This window comes from Budorcas taxicolor, chromosome 12 (genome assembly GCF_023091745.1).
Source record: "Budorcas taxicolor isolate Tak-1 chromosome 12, Takin1.1, whole genome shotgun sequence".
In the NCBI taxonomy this organism is placed as follows: domain Eukaryota; kingdom Metazoa; phylum Chordata; class Mammalia; order Artiodactyla; family Bovidae; genus Budorcas; species Budorcas taxicolor.
This window is the reverse complement of record NC_068921.1, coordinates 70391781-70403976: the sequence shown is the minus strand read 5'-3', so window position 1 is coordinate 70403976 and position 12196 is coordinate 70391781. Positions and strand designations below refer to the sequence as shown.

Here is a 12196-nt window from a genome sequence, read left to right as displayed (position 1 = left end):
GCAGGACAGCTGGCAGCAGCACTTGTAATCTGTGAGTGTTTCCATTTCTGACGTTTGGTAAAACCGCCTGAGGCAAACCAGGCAAAAGTTTGTCCAGCTACCAGAAGATTAACTCCTGCATATGCTCAATGCTCTAGTCCAAGTATTAAGTCCAAATGAAACAGTGGTGTGAACCCCAAGGATAGACCGAATTTCAGAAGACTCTGCTTGTCTTGGAGAGTCTCTCAGAGAGGCCAGGAGTGGTTGTGGCTCACCCTGGGGACACAGGCACTGGGGACAGCCATTCCCGGGAGCTGCCCCACCACGTGTACACTGGTGTGGGCAGACACTACCAAGGAATTCTCTCATCTGTACATTTTCGATTCTCACCATCAATTAATAAGGAATAAAATAACTGAGAAAATATTCATTATCAATCATGAAGCTAACTGAATTAAAACTTTCTTGATAAGCAGGAACAAGGTGAAACACTGTCCTTTAAACCTTTCCTCTCTGACATCACATGTATAACTACATGTATATTCTTTCCACAATTGAGAATATAGTTCTTATTCTTTCACAAGAATTCTTCACAACTCTGAAATCATAAAGGATCTTTAAAAGAGCTGAAGTTAATACCACAACATCCATTACTCAGGATTATCTGAGAGTCTGAGTCTCTGAGGCAGACTTGTTATTCTGGCCACACCCTGTGGCATACAAAATCTTAGTTCCTAGTCCAGGGATCAAAACCCCTCATATCTGCATTGGGGGCATGGAGTTTTAACCACCGTACTGCCAGGGAAGCTTGTGGTAGCCAATACTTGATAGAGGCCTTGGTATTCAGCTTCCTGAAAGCACCTGATATTGGGTCCCACCTTTTGCTGCTTAGGATAACTTCTTGCAGGGTTCAGTTAGAAACTAGAACTTCTGCAGCGGATAGAATTTATCCTCCAAGTTAAGGTACTTGAAACATTTCTCACCCAATTTCTCCACATCTCATTCATGGAAACAAACACACAAAAATAGAAGCAAGCTAACAAAGAAAAACACTTGAGTGGAACATATAAGCAGAAAAGAGTGAGCTTGTAGGGAAAAACTGAACAGGCAGTTAATCTTTAGAACTGGGGGAGTTCTAAAGTAGAGTTGAGAAAAATCCAGAGATAAGGAGAAAAAGCAGTGAATCTGGGATATCATAGCCACCAGCATTCTGGATATCCTAGCCTTCACTCATCTTTTACACAGTGGTCTTCATCCTGGCTGCACCTTAGCATCCCCTGGGTGGGGATAAGGGCACTCTGTGCCCGAGGTCCAGCCTCCAGAAACTGGTTTAGGTTCAACTGATTAGGGTGGAGCCTGAAGATTCTTCTCCCTGGAAGATTCTGGATGCAGAAACTAACCCCATGTAAGCATCTGCTAACCTCCACTCTTGCACTGTTTCGGCATCTGAGCCTGGAATGGCTACAGACCTACTATGGAGGAGTTACAATGATCACAAAGAGTTTTAACCAGAGTCCCATGACACATTTCATGCTTCTAGAAAAATCTTTATAAATCCAAGTCCAGAGATTATAGTATTGAAGTTGAAAATTTTCATTCTGCACAGTAGGAAAACTAAAATTTCAGATAAAACTATATTTAAAAAACATTAATAAAAAGATGAGTCAAAATTAGTCTGGAAAGTTATCTCTAAAAGGAGAAGGAGAATTAGAATAGAGTTAACAAGGATATCAGCCTTCTTTAAAAGCAGCCTTCTCTTGATTTTGGAATCAGGAAAACATTATACAGAATTATAATTATGAAAAAACTAATTTTAAAGAAAGCAATTCCTAAAATTTCAGAGTAAATTTAAATAAAGATACCTAAATATCTACCCATCCTGTTGGTTCAAAGAGCCATACAGAAAATAACTATCAAAAGTGGTTTTAAACAAAACAATTTGAAAACACATTATCTGCGTGATATACCCACCTGAAGACAGTATGAACTGCCGAAAGATAAATCTTATTATGTTTTCAGAAGTCACTTTATAAGTTAAAACAAATGAATAATTATGTTAATATCACTGAGAATTGGGCTTAGGCGTGGGACAAAGAGAATAGATAATGGGAGAAAAGAGGTACAGATGTAAGCACAGTAAGATGAAGTAAAAAACTTGTGTCCTGTATCTGATTTGGATTGGAAACACACATATAAACATATTTGTTTACCTTAAAAATGTATTCTAACTTGGTCTAATGAAAAAAAGCCAAGAAACAATAACCAAGAGCAAGAAGCCCCTCTAGCATCCAGACTATAGTCTTTAAATACCATTTCACACTAAAAGAAGACAGGGCTGCTTAGAGAAATGGATGGTTCCAGGGCTGAGCAAATGCTGTACAAAATGAACTAGAAACATCCTGTCACACCAGAAACCAAAAAAAACAAAACAAACAAAAAAAGACATTAAAAAAAAAAAAAAAAAAAAAACTAGCCAACTTCTAGAGTATGTGCAAAAGACTTAGGACCCAACCTGAACATACTCCCACTGCCCAAAGATGGCCAAAGGTTGACGCAAGCGTAACAAATGAAATGCACTGAAGTAGATCAGAAATCCTTAAATACATGAGCTCAAACTGACATTCACAGAACCAAACCGAAAAACAACCATGAAAACTCACTAGCCCCTCTCCTCACTAGAGGAGAACCAATTCCTCATTTTGAAAACAGGTTTTAAAAACGGAAAAATTTATTTTCCCCTACTCTCCATATAAACACTATAGTTCAGCATTAACCAAAGAGCTTAGAACATCCCCACTTTGCAACCCTTAATAAATTAATGGACCTTGAGCAAGGATCATGAATAGCTCCAAAATCACACACACACACAAGATGTTATGTATTTTATAAGGGAGATATACAACCCTACCTCCTACATAGACAAAAGGGGTGAAGAAAATCCAAATGAGCTATATAAAACTTCTAGACCTAAACACCAACCTAAGGTGCCAGAGGAACAAGTTAATTGACACAGGAGGAGATGCGATCAGCCAAATCCAGGTTGAGGGAATCTCTATGGACAAACAACCTAGAGGCACGGGGTGGAGGGGAACAGAAAGGCAATCTGTATAACCTGTGTCAGCGAAGTGTACCTTATTTAATACTGCTTCCAACAGAAGAGGGGGAAAAGACAACTGTGAGCGCTGGCTAGATACTAATGATATTAAAGTTACTAGTTAAGCATAAAAACAATAAAGTGAAAGTGAAGTCGCTCAGTCATGTCCAACTCTTTGCTACCCCATGGACTGTAGCCTACCATATTCCTCCAACCATGGGGTTTTCCAGGCAAGAATACTGGAGTGGGTTGCCATTTTCTTCTTCAAGAAATCTTCCCAACCCAGGGATTGAACCTGGGTCTCACACATTGTAGGCAGACGCTTTACCTTCTAAGACACCAGGAAAGTCTATAAAAATAATGTTTATGCTAAATATGTTTAGTGGGGGAAGATTCCACATCTTTTAAAGATACATACTAAAATATTTGTGGATAAAAATGATTTGGAACTCATGTACACCTGTGGCGGATTCATGTCAATATATGGCAAAACCAATACAGTATTGTAAAGTAAAAAATAAAGAAATAAATAAAATAAAATAAAATATGATTTGATGTTTTGGAACTTCTTTAAAATAATCTTGGAAAGTGAGGGTGAGTTTCAGATGAATCAAGACTGCTCATTATGGCAATTATTGAAGCTGACTTAGGGTGACATAGGGGCTTATTTCCCTTTACTCTTCTGAGTTCTTAGCTGAAGATCCCTGTAATAAATGACAGAATAACAAGGAAAAATAGAACAGAAGTTTATTAACATGTATATTTCTGATACACATGTGAAATATCAAGAAGAACTGAGTAACTTCCCTGAGATAGCCCAGGCCATCACCTTAAATTCCATCTCCCCCTAAAGACAAAAGAAAAGTTGATGGAGCGCCAATGAGAGGTTAACAAGAAAAGCAGCTTAAACTACAGTAGGGTTGGATTTGTCAAGCAGATTTCATCCTTCTTGAAGACGGTCCTTCAACAGGATTCTGCTGTGATTTAGAGCCATCCTTCTTTTTCTGGTACAGAGAGGGAGACATCTTTACAAATGGAGATTTCCTTTATCAGTGTAAATGTCTTTCAGAAGAATAACTTCTACTCTGTCTTCAGAGTTTCTCTTCTGTCTATTTCTGAAAAACACAATCAACTCACAACAATCTTTCTTCCAGAGAGGCCTATTCTGGAGTGACACACTGTGTTACCTTTCCATTCTATTATATTTTTGTATTTTTGAAATGTTCTTAAAAATCCACAGGAAATTAAAAAAAAAAAAAAACAAAAACAAAAAACACTATAGAAAGCAGTTGACAGAGGGGCCAGAGCTGTTGCTAGAAAAACAGCTCCTCTTGGCTCTGAGCCTCAGTGGAGGCTGTGGGAGGAGAGAACAGAGCACAGAGAACATGTGTCTAGAAGTCAGAACACTGTGACTCAGAGATCAGGTTAGCCACCTGCAAGTCACATGACCCCAAGCCCATCGTGTGCCCTCCTGGGCCTCCAGGTCTTTGTCTGTGAAAATACCAGCCGTGCCTCCCTCAGAGGAATCCTGGGACACATAAATGAGCTACAATAGCACAGAGTGCTCTGAAACCACCATAAAAACAAGGATTTCTCACCACTTTTATCACTAGAAGTCCTGGTAAGAGACTTACTCTAATGGCAGAGGCTGGATTCACCAAGGTTTGGAAAACTCATTGTTCCTCACAGGCGACCACAGTGGAACTAGAACTCTTGAGAAAAGACATGTGTAAAACCAAATTTTCTAGACTATAATTTCACTTCTACCCAGATTTTGAAAAATTTTAACCATTATGAATGCAATCTTTCAAAAAGAGTCTCCTACTTCCTTGACTACATAAAGAAAATGGATTGAGGAGGGTGGAGGAAACAAGTGAAATAGGTGAGGAAACTTAAGAGGTACAAATTCCAAATTCTAAAGTAAGTAAAAGGGGATTGGGGGCACAAAATAAAGAGATAAAAATTTTAAAAATAAATAAATCACAGAATTATACAACATAGGGAATATATTCAATAATATTGGAATAATTTTGCACGGTGACAGTTGGTAACTAAACTCATCATGTAGTGTATGAAATATTAAATCATTAATTATGGCAGAAAGTGAAGAGGAACTAAAAAAAAGCCTCTTGATGAAAGTGAAAGTGGAGAGTGAAAAAGTTGGCTTAAAGCTCAACATTCAGAAAACTAAGATCATGGCATCTAGTCCTATCACTTCATGGGAAATAGATGGGGAAACAGTGGAAACAGGGTCAGACTTTATTTTTTGGGGCTCCAAAATCACTGCAGATGGTGACTGCAGTCATGAAATTAAAAGACACTTACTCCTTGGAAGGAAAGTTATGACCAAACTAGATAGCATATTCAAAAGCAGAGATATTACTTTTCTGACTAAGGTCCATCTAGTCAAGGCTATGGTTTTTCCAATAGTCATGTATGGATGTGAGAGTTGGACTGTGAAGAAGGCTGAGCACTGAAGAACTGATGCTTTTGAACTGTGGTGTTGGAGAAGACTCTTGAGAGTCCCTTGGACTGCAAGGAGATCCAACCAGACCGTTCTAAAGGAGATCAATCCTGGGTGTTCTTTGGAAGGAATGACGTTAAAGTTGAAACGCCAATATTTTGGCCACCTCATGTGAAGAGTTCACTCATTTGAGAAGACCCTGATGCTGGGAGGGATTGGGAGCAGGAGGAGAAGGGGATGACAGAGGATGAGATGGCTGGATGGCATCATTGAATCGATGGATGTGAGTCTGAGTGAACTCCGGGAGTTGGTGATGGACAGGAAGGCTTGGCGTTCTGTGATTCATGGGGTCGCAAAGAGTCGGACACGACTGAGTGACTGAACTGAACTGAACTGATGTATACCAGAAACTAATATAACATTGTAAGCCAATCATACTTCAATTTTCAAATTCTTTTCATTTTACATTAAAAACTTACATCTGATTAGAAAAAGAAAAGATGGTGGATATAAAACCCTAATTTATAACTCAAGGTCATCACTGTGGATATTCAGTTCAGTTCAGTCGCTCAGTCGTGTCCGACTCTTTGCGACCCCATGATTCACTCAGACTCACATCCATTGAGTCAGTGATGCAATCCAGCCATCTCATCCTCTGTCGTCCCCTTCTCCTACTACTGCCAATCCCTCCCAGCATCAGAGTCTTTTCCAATGAGTCAAGTCTTCGCATGAGGTGGCTGAAGTACTGGAGTTTCAGATTTAGCATCATTCCTTCCAAAGAAATCCTAGGGCTGATCTTCAGAATGGACTGGTTGGATCTCCTTGCAGTCCAAGAGACTCTCAAGAGTCTTCTCCAACACCACAGTTCAAAACCTGCATACAGATTTCTCAAGAGGCAGGTCAGGTGGTCTGGTATTCCCATCTCTTGAAGAATTTCAACAGTTTATTGTGATCTACACAGTCAAAAGCTTTGGCATAGTCAATAAAGCAGAAATAGATGTTTTTCTGGAACTCTCTTGCTTTTTCCATGATCCAGCGGATGTTGGCAATTTGATCTCTGGTTCCTCTGCCTTTTTGAAAACCAGCTTGAACATCAGGAGTTCATGGTTCACGTATTGCTGAAGTCTGGCTTGGAGAATTTTGAGCATTACTTTACTAGCATGTGAGATGAGTTCAATTGTGCGGTAGTTTCAGCATTCTTTGGCATTGCCTTTCTTTGGGATTGGAATGAAAACTGCCCTTTTCCAGTCCTGTGGCCACTGCTGAGTTTTCCAAATATGCTGGCATATTGAGTGTAGCACTTTCACAGCATCATCTTTCAGGATTTGAAACAGCTCAACGGGAATTCCATCACCTCCACTAGCTTTGTTTGTAGTGATGCTTTCTAAGGCCCACTTGACTTCACATTCCAGGATGTCTGGCTCTAGATGAGTGATCACACCATCGTGATTATCCAGGTCATGAAGATCTTTTTTGTACAGTTCTTCTGTGTATTCTTGCCACCTCTTCTTAATATCTTCTGCTTCTCTTAGGTCCATACCATTTCTGTCCTTTATCGAGCCCATCTTTGCATGAAATGTTCCCTTGGTATCTCTAATTTTCTTGAAGAGATCTCTAGTCTTTCCCATTCTGTTGTTTTCCTCTATTTCTTTGCATTGATCATTGAAGAAGGCTTTCTTATCTCTTCTTGCTCTTCTTTGGAACTCTGCATTCAGATGCTTATATCTTTCCTTTTCTCCTTTGCTTTTTGCTTCTCTTCTTTTCACAGCTATTTGTAAGGCCTCCTCAGACAGCCATTTTGCTGTTTTGCATTTCTGTTCCATGGGGATGGTCTTGATCCCTGTCTCCTGTACAATGTCACAAACCTCATTCCATAGTTCATCAGGCACTCTCTCTATCAGATCTAGGCCCTTAAATCTATTTCTCACTTCCACTGTATAATCATAAGGGATTTGATTTTGATCATACCTGAATGGTCTAGTGGTTTTCCCTACTTTCTACAATTTAAGTCTGAATTTGGTAATAAGGAGTTCATGATCTGAGCCACAGTCAGCTCCTGGTCTTGTTTTTGTTGACTGTATAGAGTTTCTCCATCTTTGGCTGCAAAGAATATAATCAATCTGATTTCAGTGTTGACCATCTGGTGATGTCCATGTGTAGAGTCTTCTCTTGTGTTGTTGGAAGAGGGTGTTTCCTATGACCAGTGAATTTTCTTGGCAAAACTCTATTAGTCTTTGCCCTGCTTCATTCCACATTCCAAGGCCAAATTTGCCTGTTACTCCAGGTGTTTCTTGACTTCCTACTTTTGCATTCCCGTCCGCTATAATGAAAAGGACATCTTTTTTGGGTGTTAGTTCTACATGGTCTTGTAGGTCTTCACACAACCATTCAACTTCAGCTTTTTCAGCATTACTGGTTGGGGCATAGACTTGGATTACGGTGATATTAAATGGTTTGCCTTGGAAATGAACAGAGATCATTCTGTCATTTTTGAGATTGCATCCAAGTACTGCATTTCGGACTCTTGTTGACCATGATGGCTACTCCATTTCTTCTGAGGGATTCCTGCCCACAGTAGTAGATCTAATCATCATCTGAGTTGAATTCACCCATTCCAGTCCATTTTAGTTTGCTGATTCCTAGAATGTCGACGTTCACTCTTGCCATCTCTTGTTTGACCACTTCCAATTTGCCTTGATTCATGGATATCTCCTGTGGATATTACTAACACCCAATGGCTAATTGCTAACGCTATGCTCTCAAGAACCAGCAGGGCGCACACAGCAGGTCTGCTCAGCAGGTCCCCTTCTACTTGGCTCAAGGCCCCCTCCTCCTCTCCCTTGCTGTGTGGTCCTCAGTGGTTGCTCTCAGCCCACAGTATCTTTGCCACCAGCAGCCACTGCTCAGCCTCCTGGTTGAACAAAGTGAGGGACACATGGAAGAAAGTATTGGGAAATAAATGCAAAGACCACTCAGCTCTTGGGGAACCAGCCATGAGTTGAGGCACAAAGCCCACTGTGGGATGCAGAGGATTCTGTTTACTTCCTTTCCATCAGCTGAGCTCCAAAGTGAAGGCTTACACACACATGGGTTTCCCACAGCCTCCAACGGGACCAGAGACCATCAGCACAAGTGGCTTCAGGCAAAGGCCAAGTGGCCGGACAAGGTTGGGCCACGTCTAACAGTCCTGGGAAGAGGACATAACCCAGCCACACCTCCCCTCTCAGGGGAAGGGACTGGATGAACCCACTCTGGCTCTCTGAGGTCACCCCACTTACACACCAGCAATGGAGACCTCACCACTCAGAGAGAAGCACTGAAGACTTGGGGAGGTGGTCTCTGCGACTCAGGCCCAGGCAGAGGCTTCAGGCTCCTTCTCTCCACCCTGAGGGCCTCGGGCAGGTGGGGACCTGTCCTCTCCACCCACAGTACCTGTGGAGGTGCACAGAGGAGCCAGTGGTGCTGGGAGCTCTCTGGCTGTTCTGTTCCAATTAGGGGTGACTGGCAAGTACTCCATAGCCTGCTACTTGTTTCTCTGAGAGGAAGAGATACTCCTCAGTTTTCACAGGACAGCCCATGGAATTCTTCAGGCCAGAATACTGGAGTGGGTAGCCTTTCTCTTGTCCAGGGGATGTTCCCAACCCCGCAATCAAACCCAGGTCTCCCTCATTGCAGGGAGATTCCTTACCAGCTGAGCTATCAGGGAAGACTTTCTCATAGGACAGAGGTTTTCATATCTCAAAATCCTAAAACCCTAAGAGCCTCACCCTGGACTGGCGTCACCTAGCTTTCTCCCACTGGTACCGCCAGGAGTACCTGAGAGGCCCTGCTCATGCTGTGGGTGGAAAGACCACACTGCTTGGGATCATGGATGATCCACGGGGTGTTCTGTGCATCTGAGCGATTAAAAGAGGGCTGGAGATCAAAAAGGAAACATGTTTGTGTTTTAGAAAGTCCTGGGCTGAGTTTAGATTTCCACCATCTAAACTATAAAGAATAACAAGCAGTATAGATTGATCACAACACGGGAAGTTGCTTCAGAAAATCAATTATTTAACTAACTAGTACTGCTACTAGTACTAGCAGTACTATCACACAGATGAGCCCCTAAATTTATGTCCTCTACTCCCCTCTTCTCTGCCATGACCACCCAGAGACCAACCTCCTGAAAGGGCCCAGGGCTCTTCCAGTTCCACCTTATGCAGCCTGAGGCCTGGCCTTCCTGGATCCCCAGCAGGAAGTGTTACTGGGGCTGCACAACTTTGAAATCAACACTCACAGCACCACAGTGGGGAGGATTACCTCTGAGGAAGAACCCCAGATCCTGCAGCCTCTCCCTCTATGTCTGCTTCTCCCATGAGCTGCCACAGCCAAGACCCAGGACTCATATTAGAATGGGATCCATCCAAGGCTTAGTGACCCCACTCAAGGGGCTAACAGCCCACGACAGCAAGAAAAACCAGCAGCTCAGTTCAAACCCTGTCACACGGGCTATGCTCTGAACCCACCTGACTTTAAGACTCTTCAGCATCTGGTACCAAAAAGAAACTAGAGAGCCAGTGACAGCAGAGAAAGACCTGCTCCAGGATATGATCCAACATTAAACCCGGAGGCCACTCATCCAACCAGGCACCTGGCATGAGCCACAGGTAGAACTGAGGCCCCAGGGTTTCCTGATAAGCAGAATTCATGAGAGCTCTGCTGTGTGATGTCAGGAAATACTACACAAACAGGCCATACCAGCTTGCCATCTGTGTATTTCAAACAGACTTACTGTGACCATGTGGAAATTCCATGACTGGGACAGCTGCACATGGGACAAAGAAGGGCTGGGGCAGCCTGATGGGCTCCTGTTCCCTCTCCCACACCCTGTCCTTCACAGGACACTGCAGTAGCTAGGTGGTCAGTGTCCTCGCAAAGGCGGCACCCTGCCCCACACACCTGTCCCACCCTCTGGCACAATGGCCAATCCTCTTCTGACATCAGTGAGAACTCCATCCCCCAGGATCATCCAGTCACCTGGGAGCTGACAGATTCTCTGGTCTCTCCAGTTGTGTGGGGTGGACATCACCTATCCAGCTGCCCACTGCCCAAAGCACCCTTCAGTCCAGCACAGCCTTTAAATAAGAGCCACGCCACCTACCTCTAAACCACCTGGCCTACCCACCTCAGCCCCAACACAATGGACTGAGGACAACTCACACCTTCTCCACCTAAAACACTCCTTTCACAGCAACTGCATCTTCCATCCCTCTTGCCCTCACACACTCACAGGCCGCCTGTGTCCCTAAGGCAGCGCCAAGGGACCACGGAGAGCACGAGCCCCCCAGGGGGGTCTGCAGCAGACCTCCAGCAGGCTCAGCCAGAACAGGGGGCTGACGGCACTGTGTCCCCAGGTGAACTGTCCACGGGGGGATCTTGACCCAGGATCTTCAGGATCATGGACGTCACTGACCTCACAGCTTTCTGCCTCTGGTTTGCCCTGCATATTCCTTCCTACAACCTCTGGCAATGCCAGGCTATCAGGACTACCCCTTCAACCAGGAATTCATCCCCACAACCAGGGAAAGAAAGCAGCATGGAGGGTTCAGAGAATTCATGGTGAAGCTGGAGCTCCTCCCCACGGGGGCTTTGCTCACAGTGCCAGCCCACAGAGAAGAGGGCAGCCTGGGGCAAGCTGTGCTCTTAAGAGTTCTGGGCGGCTACCGTCCAGATGCAGGGCCCTGGGTTCTGTTCCCCTGGAAGAGGAGCAGCAATGGTATCTTCTTAGAAAAGCATTTATCAGATGTGACCTGGTCAAGGTAATAATTTTACCTTGTTAAACTATAACAAAGTGCCATAAAATGTACTTTATTCTGGGCTCAGGTCCAAATTACCTTCCTCTAAATCACAGGGTACATATTGCCTGAGGTTTCTGGAATCTTCTTTTGGTCAAAGATTAATCAACATTTATACTAAGCACCAGGAACTTTCTACCATAATATAAAATGTCTTTTACTTCAAGGCCATCCTTTAACAACATTCTTTAATCAGTTAAAAGAATTGTACCCTTGGAGTCCAGTCTTTGCCATTCTAAAGATAAATACAACCTCTGAGCTCTATCATGTTTCCATGAGGGTTTATCCTCAGACCTTAGACTACTGGCCTCTCTCCCACTCATCCCGTCCACCTCAGTACTGAGATACATACACCAAAAATCAATGCACAGTATGAAAATCTTTTACCTCAAGAAATGTAAAAATTCCCCAAACTACATAGGGTTTCCAGTAACACTTTATGATCGCTTTCATGAAGGAAGGCTCCCGTGCGTCCTTCTGGGCTCTCTTCACTTCCTGATCCCAGTGCCTGCGATGAGAAAGAGAGCACAGTGAAGAGCAGCGAGTCCACCAAAGGGAAAGGGGGCGGGGCGGAGTGCACCAAAGGGGAAAGGGGGCGGGGCGGAGTGGGAGAGGAGCCCGCACTACAGGCACTCTGCGGCTGTGTAGTAGGTGCTGGCTACCTGTTCACAGGGCTCCTGAAAGACGAGCGGTGCAGACCCTGAAGCACCAGAGAAACAGGCCTTGAGGGAAAAGTTCCAGATTCTGGAAACAAGTTACTGCCAAGCTTTGTTGGACTCACAGGTCATGAGCAGCTCAGGAGGGCAGACTCCCTCTCCAGGG

The 12196-nt window shown here is 43.6% G+C and overlaps 1 protein-coding gene across 1 annotated transcript in view; it reads right to left on the bottom strand.

Moving 5' to 3' along the window:
- LOC128057705 (ATP-binding cassette sub-family C member 4-like) overlaps window positions 1-12196 on the bottom strand; it is a 390282-nt gene that overhangs the window by 372711 nt on the left and 5375 nt on the right. The window contains exon 3 of the mRNA XM_052650189.1: window positions 11762-11882. Coding sequence (XP_052506149.1) covers window positions 11762-11882 — 121 coding nt within the window. The remainder of the gene's footprint in view (window positions 1-11761; window positions 11883-12196) is intronic.